Source organism: Hemicordylus capensis, chromosome 4 (assembly GCF_027244095.1).
Source record: "Hemicordylus capensis ecotype Gifberg chromosome 4, rHemCap1.1.pri, whole genome shotgun sequence".
NCBI lineage: Eukaryota > Metazoa > Chordata > Lepidosauria > Squamata > Cordylidae > Hemicordylus > Hemicordylus capensis.
The window spans coordinates 254,186,862-254,208,401 of NC_069660.1; the positions used below are offsets into that span (position 1 = coordinate 254,186,862).

The 21,540-nt window shown below is 41.8% G+C and overlaps 1 protein-coding gene across 9 annotated transcripts in view; it reads left to right on the forward strand.

Moving 5' to 3' along the window:
• The window catches only part of MAPRE2 (microtubule associated protein RP/EB family member 2), a 192,077-nt gene extending 172,196 nt beyond the window's left edge, over window positions 1-19,881 (forward strand). For 8 of the 9 annotated variants that reach the window (XM_053244461.1, XM_053244459.1, XM_053244463.1 and 5 more), the window contains 4 exons: window positions 1,379-1,518; window positions 9,099-9,257; window positions 10,307-10,453; window positions 16,721-19,881. In XM_053244461.1, coding sequence (XP_053100436.1) covers window positions 1,379-1,518; window positions 9,099-9,257; window positions 10,307-10,453; window positions 16,721-16,792 — 518 coding nt within the window. In that variant the 3' untranslated portion in view covers window positions 16,793-19,881. The remainder of the gene's footprint in view (window positions 1-1,378; window positions 1,519-9,098; window positions 9,258-10,306; window positions 10,454-16,720) is intronic. The other variant, XM_053244464.1, reaches the window with a different exon arrangement.
• Window positions 19,882-21,540: the final 1,659 nt, after the last annotated feature.

Here is a 21,540-nt window from a genome sequence, read left to right on the forward strand (position 1 = left end):
CCCCACTGCCTGCTAAGATCAACCCGTCTGGCAGCTACTTGTGAACAGGCCACCTCCGTTGCAGTCCCTTGAACTTTGGAATGCGCTCCCTGTTGAAATAAGAGCCTCCCCATCTCTGGCAACTTTTAAAAAGGCACTGAAGACGCATTTATTCACCCAGGCTTTTAATTAGATTCATAGTTTTAATATTTTTAATATTGGGTTTTAAATGTTTTAAATGATTTTAATTGTAAACTGCCCAGAGATGAAAGTTTTGGCTGTTATAGAAATATTTTAAATAAAGAGATAGATAGATAGATGGATGTGTGGATAAGTCCTACTTATGAGTGAAAATTATGCATGAGTACGTAAGGTCTTCACCTTTGCCATTTGCATTCTTTACAAACTAAGTATTTGTTGATCCCAGCTCTACTCCATTGCCAGTGCCCAAACTTTCACATGATTCAGATATGAGCAAATATTTTAGATTTATTATGAAACATTTGCTTTAGACCAGTTGCTTCAGTAGGTATCCCCTCCTTTGATTTCTCAATTAGATTTTACTAAAAATAATATTTTTGCATATCTTAATACCGTTTTCTTATAATATACATGCTTGATAGATTCACAGCATTACTTAGGAAAAAAATGCCTACTGGCATTTGTGGATTTGTTCATTAACATCTGCTGAAAAAGACTGACTATATGAAAGGAGAATACTTTGATTTTTTTTTTAATGTTCTAATTGGACATATGTTTAATTATATATTTGCTTCCAGCTTCCAGGCTAATAATATGTAATATGGAACAAAAGTAGTTGAACCAAAGAAAGGTAATTGGAATTCAAGATGATTGCTGAACCTTTCCTTTGACTTAATATTGCTAAATGTCATTAGCTGAAAATAGTGGCTCACTTCCAGACTAATGTAACACTGGTGCTCGAACGCTTAGGGATGTGCACGGAACCAGCTCGGAAGCCCTTTGTAAGCCTCTGAACCTGTTCCAAGAACCGACAGTTCTGCGGGTTTGACAGCAGCAGGGTTGCCATTGTAAGAGCGGGGGAGGGTGCACTTACACCTCCAGCCACGTTCCCACTGCCGGTGTCCATTACTGTAACAGGTAATTGGGGCGGCAGCCTATCTCCCTGCCACCCTGTTGCCCCCGTTCAAGATTCCAAACTCCTGTAAAGAAATGAGTTTTTAAAACCATCAATGTGGAATCTAAAATATTTTATAGTTAAGCTGCAAGTTGCAGGACTTCTAGAAAACTTTGGAGTTGGAAACTTGTGCAGGACAATTGTATACTAAACACTTTCTGTGTCAAAATGGGTATATCAGGAAATCCATTACCCAGCAGAGTGTCTGACTGTTGTTATAACACTTGTGTACATGTTTTTCAGGTGCTGCCAAATCCAGTCCAGCTTCAAAACCAGGATCTACGCCCTCTCGTCCTTCGTCAGCAAAAAGAACACCACCAAGCAGTTCAGCATCCAAATCTGATAAAGACTTGGAGACGCAAGTAATACAGCTCAGTGAACAGGTAATGTGTGCTTAGGTCTCCAACGGGAAACAAAAGTTTCAGTGAAATGTAGGATGCTAGACAGGGAGCAATGGCAAATAATCCTTTCAGATAGCCTGGTGGTGGTTTGTACTGCAGCAGTTCTAACAGAACATGTGGCAGAGCTGTCCTACTCCAACCACTGAAAAAACATTTCAATAGACAGAGAAGGAAAAAGTGGTGCTGCTTAAAAGGCCTTTGGAGAGGAGCATTTGCAGGACTCTTCCCCCACCCCAGCCATGTTGGGTCAGTACCCCCATAGCACGGCTAATCATAACCAGAGGCACAGAATGAGCGTTGCCACAGCACTTTTGGTGGCTATAAGACTACTGTTTTGGGTGCTGGTGGAGGCCCTTTTTAAAGGTTATCCAGCAAGTTAAAAAAAATTCAGCTAATGTTCCCAACCTGCAGCTAAGATTAGGCCATAAAATATTATATCTGAATTGAGAATAAAACTGATTTTAAAAAATACTATACTTAGATGTGGGGTTTCAATTTAAAAAATACATACAGTGAATATATTTTATTAAAATGAGAACTTTTGTCTTTCCATTTATAGGATAGACCACATACACTGAAACTAAAACTTTTATTCTGATTCCAAAAGGTGTTTGTCAGATGATGTTACACTTTTTTTAAAGCTGCAACAAAAGAGATCTAGATTAACTAGATATGAGTATTGCATCTCTTCCTGAGTATAGTGTTTGCATGTTGCTGGACTGTGGATTAATTCCTGAAGAAGGCTCTTTGGGTCTAGTCGATGTCACTGACATTGTGTTTAGATAGTCATTTGCGGTGGCCCAACGGAGCTTTTTGTATATGCAAAAATGAACATTAAATTAAATTAAATTAAATTAAATTAAATAGGAGGTTTTCTATATCTTACCCTTTTTAATTTGAGAAGTGATCATGTGATCATTGAAAAGAACATGTGTAAGCAAGTCTCAGGTTTCTAGAAAAAAATAGAGGAAGGCTTTGAAAGAGAGCTCCTGGTGCTGATGGTACTTCTCTATAAGATGCTGTTTACTCTGTAGATCCAGCTTAGATGTCATCATGGTCAAATCATGCTGTACTTTCAGGGTCACTCATTCATCCCCTTACACACTCCAGTTGTCTTCATCAGCGCCTAGTTTTCTGTGATGTCTGAACGGGACAAACCATAATTTGCCTTCAGACAGCAAACTATGTTTTGCAGAAAGCACAGTTTGCCTGATTTGAATGTCACTGTAAACTATTGTCTGTCTGACACATTTTTATACCACCCCATACACAAATCCTTGGCCAGTTCACAATCTAAAAACACAACAATTTAAAACATTAACACAATTAAAAGTGTTTAAAATACAGAAAAACTATAAACTAAAAGCCTAATTTAAACAGGTATGTCCTCAGGTTCTCCTTAAAAACATCCAGAGAAGGGGAGGCTCATTTTGATAGGAAGCACATTCCAAAGTCCTGGGGCAACCCTAGAAAAGGCCCGGTTTAGAGTCGTCACCAACAAACCTGGTGACAACCGCAACTGGACCTCCTCAGATGATCTTAATAGGCAGTGGGGTTCATAAAGAAAAAGGTGGTCTCTTAAATGCCTTGGATGCAGGGCTTTATAAGTTATAACCAGAACTTTTCATTTTGCCTAGAAACTTATTGGCAGCCAGTGTCGTTCTTTCAAAATTGGTGTAATATTTTTTTATTTGTTTGTTTATTTATTCGATGTTTATCCAAAAGGTTACCCTTTTGAAATGGCTCAGGGCAGTTTACAAGTAAAACAGAAACCATTAAAACCAATAACAATTAAAACAGAAATGTGAATATAAACACCAATTAACAATTAAAACATCTTAAAAAACAATTAAACAATCAGAACAATTAAAACCGTGAAAACCAGGTTAAAGCATTAAAACAATTAAAACTAATTAAAAACCCTGGAAGGCCAGGCCAAACAAATAGGTTTTAAGGGCTCTCTTGAAGGTCAATAAAGAAATTAAGATTTCGGATTTCTGCTGGGAGTGCATTCCACAGCCCAGGAGCAGCTACAAAGAAGGCCCGCCTCTAATCGCCACCAGACGAACAGGTGGTATCTGGAGATGGACCTCCTCAGAGGACCTTAACGTGCAGTGAGGATCATGTAGAAGAAGGCGCTCTCTAAGATAACTTGGACCCAAGCCGTTCAGGGCTTTAAAGGTAATAACCAGCACTTTGTATTATGCCTGGAAACATATTGGCAGCCAGTGTAACTGTTTTCAAAACAGGCAAAATATGGGCTATCCGGGTTACCCCAGAGACCAATCTGGCTACCGCATTCTGAACTAACTGAAGTTTCCGGACTACGTATAAAGGCAGCCCCACGTAGAGCGCATTGCAAAAGCCAAGCCGGGAGGTTACCAGCTGGTGCACCACTATTTTGAGGTCATCCTCTTCAAGGATTGGGCACAGCTGTCAAATCAGTCGAAGCTGATATAAAGCAACTCCTAGCCATGGCCTCCACCTGAGATACCAGGATGAGGCCTGGGTCCAGAAGTACTCCCAAGCTGCGCACCTGCTCCTTCTGGGGGAGTGTAACCCCATCCAGCACAGGAAGATCCAACACACCCCTCAGATTCGGAGCCCCTACAATGAGCACCTGCGTCTTGCTTGGATTCAGCTTCAATTTGTTCTCCCTCATCCAGCCCATTACTGCCTGTAGGCAGGCACTTAGAGAATGAGTGCCATTTCCTGAAGATGAAGAGGAGAAGTAGATTTGGGTGTCATCAGTATACTGATAACACCCAGCACCAAACCTCCTAATGACCTCACCCAGCAGTTTCATGTAGATGTTAAAAAGCATTGGTGACAGAGGGGAGCCCTGGGGGACTCCATATAACAGCTTCCATTTTGAGGAACAACTGTCACCAAGCTCCACCATCAAGAATCTACCTGAGAGATAGGAGAGGAACCACGGCAAGGCAGTGCCCCCTATCCCCAACTCCCCCAGGCGATCCAGAAGGATACCATGGTTGATGGTATCAAACGCCTCCGAGAGATCCAAAAGAACCAGCAGAGTCACACTCCCTCTGTCAATTCCCCAGTAAAGGTTATCCATCAGGCCAACCAAGGCAGTCTCAACCCCATAGCCAGCTCTAAAGCCAGTTTGAAATGGGTCTAGATAATCAGTTTCCTCCAAGACTGCCTGGAGCTGGTCGGCCACCACCCTCTCAATTACCTTGCCCCAACCAAGGGAGATTGGAGATTGGCCTGTAACTATCCATCGCTAAGGGATCCAGGGAAGGCTTCTTTAGGAGTGGTCTAACCATTGCCTCCTTCAGACAAGGAGGCACCCTACCCTCCCTCAGTGATGTATTTATAATATTAACCAGGCCACCTCCAACAAGCTCCGTGCTAGATGGAAGCAGCCAAGTCGGGCAAGGATCCAGAGAACAGCTGGTAGGCCGCAACGCCCCAAGCAGCTTGTCCACATCCTCAGGAGTCACAGATTGAAACTGATCCAATCTAATACTGCAAGAGGGATCGCTGGACACCTCCTCCGTAGAACTTGCAGAAATAGTGAAGTCCAAGTCAACCCGAATACAGGAGATCTTATTCGCAAAGAACCCATTAAAGGCATCACAGCAGAGCAACTCCGGGGACTGATTGGAAGTAGAAGGAGAAGAAACCAAACTCCTCACTACCCGGGATATCTCCGCTGAGCGTGTACCTGCAGCCGCAATGCAGACCAGAATCTCTTTTTTGCTGTGCGCACCGCCACCGCATAAGTCCTCAAATGGGTCACATGCTGAATCCTGTCAGATTTGAACTGAGTTCTCCTCCACTTGCGCTCTAGTCGCCTACCCAACCGCTTCAGCCGCCGCAGCTCCTCAGTATACCAAGGAGCCATTTTTGCAGCAGGTCGGAAGGGACGCTTCGGAGCAATCATCCGAATATGATCTCTTTGTGTAATCCTGGAGACCAACCTGGCTGCTGCATTCTGTACTAGCTGCTGTTTGGTACTTTAGACTATGTACAAAGTCAGCCCAACATAGAGCACATTGCATTAATCAAGTTTAGACGTTACCCGCATATGCACCACTGTTTTAAGGTTATTTATCTCCAGAAATGGACATAGCTGCTGTATCAGCCAAACTGATAGAAAGCCCTCCTCGCCACTGCATCAACCAAAGAAACCAGGGAGAGGTTTGGGCCCAGAAGTACTCACAGACTACATACTGGTCTTTCTGGGGGAGTGTAACCCCATCCCGAACAGGCAGATCTAAGCCACGTCCTCAGTTCCAACCTCCCACAATGAGTATCTCTGTCTTGCTTGGATTCAACCTCTGTTTGTTCTCCCTCATTACCATCTCCAGGCAGGCATTTAAGGAACTTAGGCCATTTCATGATGAAGTTGAAATGGAGAAATAGATTTGGGTGTCATCAGCATATTGATAGCACTCTGCACCAAATCCCCTAAGGATCTCTCCCACCAGTTTCATTTAGATGTTAAAAAGCATTGTAGAGAGAATGAAGCCCTGCGGGACCCCATACAATAGCTCTTGTTTTGAAGAGCAAAAATCTCCAAACGACACCATCTGGAACCTATCTGAGAGGTATGCATAGCAGTGCCTTCCACTCCCAACCCCTTCAGGTACTCAGAAGGATACCATGGTTGATGGTATCAATAACCGCCAAGAGATCCAAAAGGATCAACAGAGTAATACTCCCCCTGTCGACTGCCAGTTGGAGATCATCCATCAGGCTCACCAAGGCCGTCTCAACCCCATAACCCGCCTGAAAGCCAGTTTGAAATGGGTCCAGATAATCTGCTTCCTCCGCCTGAAGTTGAGATGCCACCACCCTCTCAGTTACCTCACCCAACCATAGGAGGTTGGAGACAGGTCTATAATTGCCTAATTCAGAAGGATCCAATGCAGGTTTCTTCAACAGTGGTATAATAATTGCTTCCTTTAAACAATGGGACATCTTACCCTCCATCAGAGAAGCACTGACGATCTTTACAAGATCCTCTCCAATGAACTCCCTGCTAGGTTGTATAAGCCATGTCGGACAAGGATCAAGAAGAGAGGTAGTAAGGTGAAGTGTCCCAAGCAGCTTGTCCACATCCTCAGGAGTCACAAACTGAAACTGATCCAATTTAACCATACAAGAGCAGCTACTGGACATCCCCACAGTAGACACTGCAGTAATTGTAGAGTCTAGTTCAGCTAGAATATTAGCGTTCTTATCTGCAAAAAAACCCCTCATTAAAAATATCACAACAGGTAACTGATGGATCCACATTCTCATTCAAGGGAGGAGGGGCATGTACTAGCCCCTCTCACAATCTTAGACAACTCCACTGGACTTGAGCTTGCAGACTTAATGTGGGCAGAAAATATCTGCTTTTTTACTGCACGCATTGCCAGAGCATAAATCTTCAAATGTGCTCCGTGTTGTAATCTGTTGGATTTGAGCCAATTTTCTCCACTTGCACTAAAGCTGCTTACCTTGCCACTTCAGTCCCCGTAGTTCTTTTGTATAACAAGGGGCAAATTTAGGAGTAGGTTAGAAAGGGCACTTAGGGGCAATCACGTGCACCTCCCTAGGAAGTTCATTATTCCAAGTCTGAACCAGGGCATTGACAGAATCGCTGGCAGAACCATCCTTAAAGCCTTCCAAGGCTTCTTAGAATCCTTCTGGATCCAATAGCCTTTTGGGGTGGACCATCCTAATAGGTCCTTCACCCCCGCAGAGGAGAGTTGTGACTGTGAGACCATCCTTAACCAGATGGTGATCTGTCTATGACAATGGGGAAGCCCCCATCCATGGAACACTATCCTGATCAGAGCAAAAATTCAAATCAAGAATATGATCAGCAATGTGCGTTGGTCCTGAGACCACTTGGAATAGGCCAGTTGTTGTCATGTCCGCTATGAACACCTGAGCTGATCCTGACAAGTTGGTTCCAAAGTGAACATCGCCCAGAATTATCAGTCTGGGAAACTCCAACACCAGCTCTGCAACCAAGTCAGCCAGCAGAGTCGGGACTCTGACGCGCAGTGAGGTGAACACCAACAGAAGTCCCAGTCTATCCTTGGTCTCCAGATGTAGGTGCACACACTTAATATAGGCCAGTTCCCTGACAGAAACCCTGGTAAGGGGGATATTATTCTTAAAGACACAGCCACTCCTCTTCCCCACCCACGTCCTCTCACCTGCTGTACAACAGAGTATTCTACCTGAAGAAGCTGGACTCAAACCAGACCACTTGCCTCTCCCAGAGACCTCTCCCATCCAGGTCTCTGTAATACATAGTTATCATGGACCAGGAAGTGAAGGAAGGAATCTGAACACAAGGAGAATGGGAAGAGGAAGCGTGCAAACCCAAAATACAGCCTCAGTGGCCAGATGGTTTGACAACTGAAGCAGGGTACTTGGTAGCATTGTTTTATAGGCAACAAGGGTTTTTTTGTGGTGGTGTTTTTTGGTAACTGCAGTCATGTCTGCCACCAGTGTGCCTTCTATTTGTTTGCAAATGCACACTTAAGCTTAAGATATTGCCATAACCTGGTCCCTGTGCAAAATACTGTGGAATGTTGTTTGGCAATCTGACCGAAAGAAAATCTGGTTCCACCCCCTGGCCCAGCAGCAGGATCTATCATGAATTAATCCTCTGAAAGGTGATCCTATACTATTTAGCTTACTAGGTGCCATAAAAAGAGAACAAAAGCTCTCCATACCAGAGGTTTCTGTACAGTGCAAGGAACAGTTTTCTGAAATTGATAGCAACCTGTTCCTTAAAGAAGCATTTAGAAGGAACTGTTAGGGGTGTGCATGAACTGTGGTTTGAGCACTGGTTCTGTGGCGGGGAGTGGAAGCTTTAAGAAAGAGGAGAGAGCAGGTTCTTACCTGCTCTCTGCTGCCCCATGCAGCTTCTTGCTGGGGTGGCGCTCAGCCCAAGTACCCCATTGTGGCACCCGTGGATGCCATGTGCGTGTTGGCGCCATGCAGGGGTACTTGGGTCAAACACTGCCCCAGTAGGAAGCTGCATGGGGTGGCAGAGAGCAGGTAAGGACCTGTTTTCTCCTCTTTCTTAAAGCTCCTGCTTCCCTTCCTGCTGCACCAAACTGGTGCTCGAACTGTGGTTTGTGTACACCCCTAGGAATTGTGGTTGAGCCAGTCATGGACACATATATCTGTTAACGTGTCTGGTCTTTTTCCTTTCTTGTTCCCTTCCTCACACAGACCATGTTAGGAGAGTGACCACTCTGTCCCTCTTTGTTGAGCTGGGCCTTCTGTTAACCTGCTTTGCCTTGCCTTGGGAGAAAGAAAAACAAGTTGAGGGCTATATTCTAGAATATCCTGCACCTGCAGGATTTTACTATTGTCAAGGTCTACAGCATTCAAGCAGTAGTATACTAAATAGTGTTTTGATGACATAGGTGGTATATGTACATGGGCATGGGGAAGTTTTGAGAGGTATAACTTTTCAGATTGACACCATTTCTATTTTGGGTTGAAAGCATGTGAGCATACAAACTATCAAACCTGCAGCATACAGTTATCTAATGTTTAGAAGTTCTGTATTTTCACAGGTACATTCATTAAAACTTGCACTTGAAGGTGTGGAGAAGGAAAGGGATTTCTATTTTGGAAAGTTAAGGGAGATCGAGCTTCTCTGTCAAGAACATGGGCAGGAAAATAATGACCTTGTCCAGCGACTAATGGAAGTTCTCTATGCTTCAGAAGAACACGTAAGTCTAAGTCCATAATTTGTTTGTAGTTACCTAGAAGTGTGTAACCAGTCTAAATAGGAATTAGATAGCAATGGTATACTATGGATCAGAAAGATTGTACATATGTAATGGCGAACTGTATCACAGTAAACCATGGAAGCTTTGAAGACAGTTTTTCAGGGATACTTTGTAGATTTCATTTAAATTGTGTTGAGGAAAAGAGATCCTAATTCTTTATTGTTGCCATGATTTATTCTTTGCTCAGCAGTTTGCTGCTTGCTGGATGGAGTAGCAAAATGTCAAATTGTGCCTATTGCCCATATTTCTGCTGGAATCTACCTACCCATTCTTCCAAATAATTGTCACGACAGGTTTTTTCCCTCTGGAAAGAAAGGAGCAATATGAGAGCATTCTGGATTCTTGTCCTATGGTGTTGGGGAAGACATTTGGAATAGATGGACGTTCCTTCCAATGAGAGGAATGTATCTTGAAGCATGATGACACTTTGTTCATGGACCTTTAAGTCTGCAAACTCACCCACTAGGTTATTTGCAGGTTGCCTCAACTGTGTCTTCTGGCTTGACAGTTCAGAGACATCACCACAATAGCCCAGAAACAGGAAAGAAAGATTGCCTGCAAGAAACAGCAATAGTCAAGTGTGGCTCACCCATAAGGCAACAGCCTCAGGCAGCACTTATGCCAAAGGGGCAGGGAGTGTGAGGCATCCCACCCACCTCTCACCCTCCACAGGCATTACCTCACCTACCTCCTGCTGCCACTGCTCTCAGGCTCCTTGCCACCACCCCCTTTCTGTTCCCTCCCACCTTATGTCCCATCCCAGCCCCCTAAAGCTGATGCCAGCATCAGGGGATGGAGCCAGGTCCATCTCCTGGCTGCCTTACCTTCTGGGCACACCTGGGTTTTAAATTGAAAGTCAGTGGTGAATGCAGAGGTGAGGGAGGTGAGAAGAACAGAGCTTCTAGCATGGAGTGCTGCTTTGCTAACTGGCGTGCTTTCTGTCTCTTCCACCAACCGGCTGGTGTGCTTTGCTGCTCCGTTTTTGGAAGGCCCTGGGGGAAGCGGGAGAAAGTGAGCCAGCTAGTGAAGTGGCAGCAACGAGCAGAGGCTGCTGCTCCATGCTAGAAGCTGCATTCTTCTCACCTTCCTTGCCGCTGCCACCGCCTTTCAGTTTAAAACCCTGGCGTGCCCAGAAGGTAAGGCAGCCGGGATATGGGGAAGGGAGGCGGGGCTGTCCCTGCCCTCTGACACTGGCATCGGTGTCAGGGGGTGGGCCCAGTGGCTTTTGGCATCGTTTCAAGTGGTGCTAGCTCTTAAGCCAGCTCTGGCAATCATAAAGAGAAGCCATGGGTGAGTGTTATAGAAGGACACTACCACACCACAACTCTTTGCAGGTTTGTTGATGTAAAATAATATTGTGGAAATCATGTTTATTGATTTCAGTATGTAGACTCTGTTGATATATTCTAGCAAGTTTAATTTTTCTGTATCCTAATGCACACTTAAAAAACAACAACACCTGGTGCTCAAACGGTTGGAAAGCACATTTTAAAAGCTGCTTTAATTCTGAACTTTCAAAGATAATTTTTGAAAAGACCAAAGTTAAAGGTTCAAATTCGTATTCATCTCAAAATGTTTACTGGCAGATATTTTTAGCACAGGCAATAGCTCTATTTGCATGTTATGTTCAACACTTGTACAACAAGTGTACAGTGTACACAGGTATCTGTAATATTGGTACAGCTGTTCACATGTTGTTTTTGAACACAGGTGCAGCAGTATACTTCCCATCTGTACCATGCATTTGAGAGGCCTGTAACCAAGCTCACAGTTTAATTTTTATTTATTTATTTATTTATTTATTCGATTTCTATACTGCCCTTCCAAAAATGGCTCAGGGCGGTTTACACAGAGAAATAAATAAGATGGATCCCTGTCCCCAAAGGGCTCACAATCTAAAAAAAACACACACCATAAGATAGACACCAGCAACAGTCACTGGAGGTACTGTGTTGGGGGTGGATAGGGCCAGTTACTCTCCCCCTGCTAAATAAAGAGAATCACCACGTTAAAAGGTGCCTCTTTGCCAAGTTAGCAGGGGAGAAATTAACACAGGTATAGTCATTTACACACAAACATGTACGAGTGTACAGATATTTGTACACTCATACAGCATAATGTCTGGATTATTAATGTGTGTGAGAAACCCCAAGTTCAGTCCCTAGCCTCGCAGGCATTTTCTGGCCCCTTTTTTCATCCGTTCCCTCCCGACAGTCCCAGGGTATACCACTTGATGGAGAAAAATACTACATGAGAACTGGTATCTAAACAGATAGACATATTCAAGAGCCATTTCTGTGATCAGCGCATTCCTTGGAACTGCTGTGATCATGGCAAGCCAAACCACCAGCTTCTGTAAGTTTTCTCCACAGTATGGCACGTACAAGCAGACTCAGGAGCAATTGTGTACAGAAAAATGGCCTAGGAAAAATAATAATAATAATAATAAAAACCGTGGACCACCTAATCAGCTGTTGTAAAAAGATCGCACAGACTGACTACAAACAAAAGCATGACAAAGTAGCAGGGATGATACACTGGAACATCTGCAAAAAATACAAGCTACCTGTAGCCAAGAATTGGTGGGACCATCAAATTGAAAAAGTGGTAGAAAATGAAGATTCAAAAATATTATGGGACTTCCAACTACAAACAGACAAACATCTGCCACACAATATACCAGATATAACTGTAGTCGAGAAGAAAGAAAAACAAGTGAAAATAATCAACATAGCAATACCGGGGATAGCAGAATAGAAGAAAAAGAAATAGAAAAAATCACCAAATACAAAGATCTACAAATTGAAATGGAAAGGCTGTGGCAGAAAAAGACCCAAATAATCCCAGTGGTCATTGGCGCCCTGGGTGCAGTTCCAAAAGACCTTGAAGAGCACCTCAACACCATAGGGGCCACAGAAATCACCATCAGCCAATTACAAAAAGCAGCTTTACTGGGAACAGCCTATATTCTGCGACGATATCTATAACAACTGACAATAAAATTCTGGCATCCCAGGTCCTTGGGAAGGACTCGATGTCTGGATAAAACAAACGAGTCAATAATACCTGTCTGACTGTGTAAACAAGAAATTATTTTATTTTATTTTATTTTATTTTATTTTATTTATTTATTTATTTATTTCTATACCGCCATTCCAAAAATGGCCCAGGGCGGTTTACAAAGAGAAATAACAAATAAGATGGCTCCCTGTCCCCAAAGGGCTCACATTCTAAAAAGAAACATAAGACACACACCAGCAACAGTCACTGGAAGTACTGTGCTGGGGGTGGAATGTCTGTGTAGACTGCGTAGATAGGAAAATGTCTGTGTAGACTGCCCCTCAGGTATTAAGGGGCTTGAAGATTTCAGAGAATTAGGTGGAGAACTACTGCCAGTCTTAGATGGTAGAAGTGGGACAGATGAATAATTTCCTTGAATTTGTATAAGCTATTTTTTACAATTTTGATGGCCAACTTTATCAAATGCAAATACTACCAAATATTCTTCAAGTTTTGCACTGAAGCAAATTCTGAAGTATCCTTCAAATACTATATTGATTTGTTTAGAATTATCTCATCCTGTTCTTATGGGTGAAAAGCTTCTATACACAAAGCATTTCTGTAGCCCTTTTAATATATGTCATTTGGGAGGAGTGACTTTCTTGCAAGACAAAGGAAGTATGACTTCTACTATAGACTCTAAAGAGTGTAGACTGGGACAGGAAACTGGTTATATACCCATATATTCTGGAGTTGTTATTCAGTGGAGATTAAAATGAGAACAGCTTCAACCTTCCTTCCTAAATTCCTGTATGCTTCTGTGACAGTTGATTCATGGGTGGCATGCCACTCTCTCTCATGCTGCTGTTGGCCTGCCCAGTACCACTTCCCATACAAAACTGATCGGGAAGTAGTACTGGTCAGGCACCCCTTCAAGCATAAATTGAATGAACCTCAGTAGCTTGTGGTGGTGCAGATGTTTCTGGACTATCTGCTCTCTCTTATCTTGGAAGGAGTTCTCCAAGTTATAAATTGGTGTGAGAAGAAGCAGGGGTCTCAGGAGATTAGATAAAGCGCTAGATGTGCACCACAGGCTGTCCGTTGGTTGCCTTTACTGTAAATTGCACTCAGCAAAAGTTCGACAAATTTTCCCGCTTTTGCACTTGCAATGTGTGTTGTGGCAAATCAACATGGATATGTGACTGATTTTAGTCAATTTCCAATTAGTTCAGATGGGGTCAATATATGGTTTTAAAAGTACACATGTGAAAAGCAGGCATGATTATAGTTCTTGCCCTGCAGTTGTCAGTCTCTTCTGTAATATGTAACGTTCATTCATTTTATTTATCCCAATTTTTTGTATTATTTCTTGGTGTCCATATGGACCAATAAGGCATGGTATTAAAAGGCAGGGTATTAAAAGGTCTGCCACAAAAGGTCTATGTTTGGACTCACACGTATACAAATCCACAAGTTGTGGAGAAGCGTGGCTAAGGCAGGTCTTTTCAGATGGCAGTGCCAAAATGAAAGGGCTCTGTGGATCAAATATAATTAGGAGTGTAGAATATGTTCTTATTGTGTTTGGATGGATTTGGTTGGTCTGTCAGGACATTCTTTTGGGTGCTTCCAGATGGAGTTTTATTTCATCATGATCCTAAATTGTTACAGGAGATTCTGTATTGTGTCCAAAGGATGATCTTCTGATCCTATGGAATCCTGCGTAGAATTTGCTCTACTCCAATTAAACCCCTGTTCTTTTAGGAACATAGGAAGGTGCCTTCTTCTGAGTCAGTCCATTGGTCCATCTAGTTCAGTATTGTCTACACAGACTAGCAGCAGCTTCTCCAAAGTTGCAAGCAGGAGTCTCTCTCAGCCCTATCTTGGAGATGCCAGGGAGGGAACTTGGAACTTTCTGCATGCAAGCATGCAAGTGCTCTTCCCAGAGCAGCCCTATCCCCTAAGGGAATCTCTTGCAGTGCTCACGTAGTCTCCCATTCAAATACAACCAGGGCAGACTCTGGTTTAGCAAAGAGGTCAATTCATGTTTGTTGCCACAAGACCAGCTCTCCTCCTCCTCTCTTTCAGGCCACTTTTTGTCCTACTTGAAAGTGCTGGGGGTGGTGGTGGGGGGGCTTGCACAATGAGCCAATGTGAGTGACCAACCTGAGGCAACTTATTGCAGCTGGGGATGATGGGAGTTCTAGTCTAATAACAATGGGAGACTCTCAGATTGATCACCTCTGACATAGACAGACTCTAGTGCAAATCTGAGGAGGAGTGGTTTTTGGCATAGGTAGTGACCCATTGGGCATTGGCTCCCAATCAAACATTATTTCTAAGGCAGCCTTAGTAGGGACAGTGGGATAGACCAGGAGAGGTATAAACAGCTGGCAGCATTCTGCCCCCTAATGTAGAAAGAAAATAGCATCATTGGTACTAAAAACACCCCTGCTAACTTGGCAAAGAGGCACTTTTTACCGTGGTGATTCTCTTTTATTTAGCAGGGGGAGAGTAACTGGCCCTATTTACCCCCAGCACAGTACCTCCAGTGACTGTTGCTGGTATCTGTCTTATGGTGTGTGTGTTTTTTAGATTGTGAGCCCTTTGGGGACAGGGATCCATCTTTGTTTGTTTGTTTGTTTGTTTGTTTGTTTGTGTAAACCACCCTGAGCCATTTTTGGAAGGGCAATATAGAAATCGAATGAATGAATGAAAAGAAACCTGTAAGAACTGCCCTATATAGAAGCTCAGTTTCTCCTTGAAAGGCCGTTCAGTTTAGAAAGCCACAGAAATAAGTGCGAAGAAGTCCACTGTTTCAAAATATCCTTCATTTTGGGGCCCTGTTTGTTTTGCATGGATGTTTAGTTTCACTTAGAATGCAGGGGCACCTGGCTGGGTCTCAGCCTTTCCTAAGCTCTCTGCACAAGCCTCAGGTTGCGTGACTGACTTATCTGATGCCAAACTGAGGCTGGCTCTCACGGCAGCAGGCATTTGTCTCTACAGCTGTCTTTTTCCAGGGCACTTTCCAGACTAGCTGCTCAACAGCAGCAAAATGCCTCCATTCAGGCAAGTCGCATTTGAAATGTAAACGGCAGGGGGAGCAGTCTCGTGGAAATGAACAACCCGAAAAAACAGCAACTTCCTCACGCCCGATATACGACTCCTAGCTCTATATCGCAGCGATTAAATTTGAAACAAGGCATTGGAAATGTGAACGGCACGACTCCGGTGTCACAACACAGGAAGTGTGGAAGCACACTTCTGAGATAGAACCCGTTGCAGGGTCTTATCTGGAAAGCGCCCAGGTGGAGAAAATTTCAAAGTGGGAGGAGACTGCTGTGGCAACAAAACAGCTTGGGAAGACAGAGCACATTGGCTGGTTGCCTCTGCAATACAAGAGTCCCATGACCTTGCCTCTGCACAACAGGCAAGCACAATTAGCTGTTAGTACACCCCTCAAATCTTTATGGGGAGTGGGATTCATGAGGAGCAAGCCCTTTAATGAAAAGCAGCCCCTTCCACCAGTTCAGCCCTAATCTGGGGGTCACAGATACAGGGCACAGATTAACTGCGTAGGAATTTTACAGGGAAATATTTTCAACAATGATAGTTCTTAACTCGGAATTAATGGAGGCAAGCAGGGCATGAATAAAGATGTAGATTTGATGTTCAGTTGCTGAGTTTATGTACTGTAACCTACTTCACAATTGCACATTTACAATTTTGGGACCATTGACTCTTTTAACAAAGCAGAACAGAGATTATCTTCTTTCTACCAAAACATTCCATAAAGAGATTCTAGGAAATGCAGTAATCTCTTTGCAAAAATGCAATTGTATTTTGGTATGTTGACAATCTGCCCTATTTGATAATAGCACCCACTGGAGTAGAAATTGATTGCATCTGACAAAAATATTCAGATCTAAGGGAAAGTCGTTTCTCATAATACAATGATTAATATACCTTAATTGCAAACTTTGATAACCTTTAAGCCTTGGTGCGGTACTAATTGATTCAAATGAGGAGAATGCCAGACTGCAGTCTTGAGAAGCGTAAAAGGCCAAGTCCAAGATGAAATTCAATTGCCTTCTGGTCTCCTGTGCAAAAGTTTCCAGCAGCCCCTACAATCTATATTAAAATTAAAATTTGAGTAATGCTGAAACTTCTCTAAAAGTCCCAATCTTTCAAGTTTTAAAAACCTTACTGTGCTTAGAGAAGTTGTTTATGTGCTTAGAGAAGTTGTTTAGAAATGCTCAATTAAAGCATTTTATTAGGAATTGAATTTGAGACAAGATGCGGGGGCGGGAATTCACACTTTCAATATATTGTCAGGTTTGTTTATCTCCCCCCTCCCAATTAAATTGTTGTAATAACTGTTCTCCCCACCCTCTTTTAACATACAGGAGAGCCACACAGAAGAGCATGAAGGCGAGGAACAGGTTCATGAACAGCCACAGCAGCAGGAAGAGTACTGACCACCTGGCACATCTGCTAATTTTAATTTTGTGTGGGAACTTTCTTCTGAAAAATGGAACATGTGTGGCCTCAGACTTGAAACCAATCACTCTCAGTCTGCCATTAACATAAATGTACCATAGTGAGTGTCGGCCAACCTCTGCATTCTGTATCCATCCTTTGCCAAGATGTGTTTGCAGAAGTCTTCTATCAGGGTATGCACCTGAGAAGTTCTCCGGGCTTTGTTCCCAATTTCTACCACCGCAACTTCACTATTTGGCTGCTTGAGATGTGTTCAGCTTTTAATAATAATAATATATATATATTATATATATAAACACACACACATATATATATATAATATATTTTTTTCCTTTTGTCTTAAGTATGATACATTTGTAATTTTTTCAAAACTATTTATATGAGCATCTCTTATGGCAAAAAGAGTACTGTTCTGTTAGTTTTCTCATATTTTATTATCATTTGGCATAAAATGTGGTCAAACCATGCAAAGGAGGGGAAACAACTGAAGTCACACTCAAATTATACCTGTTCCAATCTTTAATTAAAACACAAGAATGAGCAACTAATTTAAAAACAAACCATGATCCTCCTGATGCTCTGCACCAAAGCATGTTAGAAAGCTGCACAGTATACCTTTACTTCTGGAAGATACATGCCTGCCTAAGTAACTCGTACATTGAGAGCTTTGAGACACTTTCCTTGCTACTAGAAGCATTCTTCTGCCTGTTTCAACTCCATATTCAGTGTGTGTCTGTTGTTTCAAGCACTGAAAAATCTTTGCCACTATATCTGTACTTGCAGATGTCACTTGGTTTCAAACTCCCACTTCTGAAAATTGGGATTATGCGTATCAACCATTCCCTCTGCCTCTTGTATATGTGGTAGATGAACATTTTTAGAGTCCTCTGTAGAGTCATCCTTGCAATGGAATGTTGAGCACCTATTTTCCACACAGGTGCAACTGCCAGTTTTCAAGCATTGTCTGGGAGATAAGATATCTTATCAGGGACATGATATGAGAACATTTCCGTGGTCTGGCTGTGACTACTGTGAATGGATTGGCAGGGGGCAGAAACAAAATGTTACAGAAATGTTCATTGCCACTTGTTTTTAATATTACCCTTCTTGTTAATCTTGCACTTAGGTGATGACATTTTATAAATAGAAATATAGCAAATTGTGTATTAAAACATTCCTTATTTCTTAAAATTAAGTTGCACATTTTCTTAGTCCTATTTCTCTCTCTCTCTCTCTCTCCCTCTCTCTCTCTCTCCCTTTCTTTCTTTCTTTTTGGCTCAGTTTTCCTTGTATATTGTTTCATTCCTCGATTTCAGTTTGATTGGTTATTTGGTTTGGCAGGTATAACAAAATCCCAATAGAATGTCACCATACAGACTACAATTACTGAAGATCTCCTTAGCCTTGTAAATGGCTTCTCTTTAAAAAACAAAAAACACCACCACCTCAATGCCATTGCCTCACTGATCAAATAGCAATTTCTTGCATTTATGTTTAAATGCATGGCTCTTGCTTCTTTTAAAAAAATATACATTGGTTTTTTTACAGAAATCTTTTGTAACAAAGTGACTCTTACTAGTCACAGCTCAGGCAGCATGTACAGTGCATTTAAACATTTGAACAAATGTTTGCATTTCCTCAGTTTGACTTCCTTAGCTCATCAAAACTATAGCCAATCTCTGCAGATTGGAAAAGTTTTCACAGCATGTCTCTATCCCATACCTTGCAATCCCTATGAAAATCAAAGCATCCCCTTCACTAGTTCTTTACTTATTAATGTTAGCAGAAGTGATTTGGTTTCACTTGAAGGCTTTATACATAAAACCATTTAAAAGGCGTTTCTTTCAGGAGGATGTTGTATACTGTCATGATCCAACATAGAAAGAAGATAAACAATTTTAAATGTTCATGGTTGTTATAATGCTAGTTACAGTCTCCTCAAAATACCCATTGTGGTTAAAAGGAATTTGGGGCAATTACAAGGCTTCTGCACCAACTTTTAAGGTCCCGGTCATCACTGCCAATACAGTTGTTATCCTTTCCCCCCACCCGCCACCCTTGAGCACATTTTCAGATTGTAGAATCCAGAGGAAAGAGTTGTGGTATTCAAGGACAAGACAGTTGAGTTGAATCAGGAATATTAATGGTTTAATGAGGTAGATATTATTTACAGAGAGGCAAGTGTAGTCTGCCTTCAGTGCTCTTGCTGCTGGCTGTTTTTTTAGCTTTGCCTCAACTCCAGGACTGGAATAAAAGTAACTAAAGCTCCATTCAAAAGCTGGCCTGGATCAATGAATGGATTAACCATAAACCACACAGATAACTTCCTTTTGAAGCGCTTTCCGGGCTTTTCCAGGTTTCTTTGCTCCTAGATCGTTCCCATCAAAGCTACTTTGCCCCCTAATCCTGTCACTTAAAATTGTGTGTGTGTGGGCGGGGGGAGTGTATCTGGTTTTCTGTTATTTTTTGTAAAATTGATCTGGATTTGTGGAGCAATTTCCCTGTCCCCCCCCCTTTTGAGACAGGAAGTGGTTGGCCTAGTGGGCAAGAGGATAATAGTTATATTAGAACCTGAACTGCTCAGTTGTGCTGAGGGGAGTGAGATACTCTGGAAAGGGAAAGAGGGCTCCCCCCTCTGTGGTGAGTAACCCTGTTATTCCGTTATGGTTTTAATATGCATTTGTAATTACTTTTACTAAATAGCACACCATAAAGCTTTGGTTATATATTAAATGTAAACTGAAAGGAATGTAAACATATGTATTGTTAATTATAAATAGATAAGTAATTAATAGATGCAAAAAGTCTTATTCAGATGTATCAATCACTTTACGTTACCCACCAATTGTCGCATGATAGAGTAGACCTTTTTTTTTTTTGGTCTCTGAATATGTGAATAACTTGACTTGCGTTTATCTTTTTACATATTTAATAAAAAAAAGTATATGTTACAATCTGCCTAGCTCAATAGACCTTCATAAATGTATACAAGTTGGGTTTTCATAAAATAGCATCACTGAAGTTGGGTCAAAGCCAAGCACTTTAAAATAAAAGGTTAGTTTGTCAATGTGCATAAAACATTTTCTCCCTTACAGCACATCAGGGGAAATATAGAGGAGCTTCTCCTTTTGGAAAGCAAATTCCCTTTGGAAAAGACTGAATCTGTTGTAGAAATTTTTTTTAAAAGAAAGAGCTATGAAAAGATGAAGAGGTTGAATTTCTTGGTGGGAAAACCATAAATGAAGCTGCTCTGACTGCACAGTGAAGGGACAAGTCCTTGCACATATGAGGGCCCAGGTATACACACAGCTTGTGTAGCAGAAAAAAATCATGTAGTGCATCCGAATGCTAGAATGTGGCATCCTAGTTGTTGCTGTGTCATGAAGTCCCAAGTTCTATTTTCTATCACAACAAAATTTTTATTGTTTTGATGCCCCCGTTTCCAGGATAGCCCAAATTCTGAACTTTTTCTAAATACATCAAGTTCTGCGACCAAATAGGGCTTATAAGAAATGCACATAAATCATCCCATGTATTCTGTAAAAGGCCTGATCACTATCTGGTCTATCTGTGAACAGATTACTATCTTTTTCTCAAACAGCAAATAGATATTTGCCATTTGAAAAAAATTCTTGGGGATTTTATCCTTCCTGAGTCAAATTGAATTACATAAAAGTTGAATTACATAAGGGACAATGTTGGTTGCTCTGTTTAAAAAGTTGTATAAAAGTCTTCCTTACTGCTTCCAATTGCTGACATGTTTATTAAAGTAATTGCTACAGGTCTATAAGAAATGTCTACTTGAAATCACCTTCTCCCTACTTTTTGTTTCCTTTTGCTCTGCCTTGTGAATGTTTTCTCAGTCTATTATCTACCTAAAAATTAGTTATCGTGTTTCCTCATAGCTTCAGAAAACATTGTTTCAGCTGGGTAGTTGGGGTGTGAGAATACTATGAGCTTATGCACACTTTACTTGAAAGCAGATTGTAGTTAAAAAATAAATAAAAAGAGTTACTTCCAAGGAAACGTGCTCTGGATTGGGGTGTTGCCAGGTAAGAGTGAAATAGTTTGGCTAACTTCTGAACTAATGGTTTCTCAGGAGTCTTTTCATCCAGATTACTTTGTACTTATGGAACTATACCCAAAGGCTCATGTTAAGAATTCTCAAATGTATATGCTGATATTCTTGATGCCTGCTGGATAATGAACTGGAAGAAAATGCAACAGTTGTGTAAAACCAAACAATATATTCAGAATATCTGGAGACCCTGGAGAAATTATCTTGCTGTTAAACAAACCAACCACCTTTTGTTTAAATCAAGACTAATTCACAAAGTTTTTCAAAAAAGATGTCATTATCAGCATAATTGCCTAGAACCTTCAGAGTCAGGCTGTAGATAAATAAATAATAGTAATTAATAATAATGTACATTGTACAAAATTCTCTAAATTCATTGTGCTGCTTTTGACAGGAAACAAAACCATGATCGTTTGAGAGGTGGAGAGTGAGAAATCAAATTATGATATATTAGTGAGGTCTTTGCTAATTTAAGATACTTTTGTAGCAGCCTCAGTAATTTGGCTAGACTTGATCACTAGGTGATCCCAGCGAAGCGGCGGTGAGGTAATATTGCAGCCTCTGATGGAATGGAGAGATACTGAAGAACTTTTGAGACCTAACAGGCCCATGTTGTTGAGCATGGCAGGGGGGCAAGACTGAAGAATT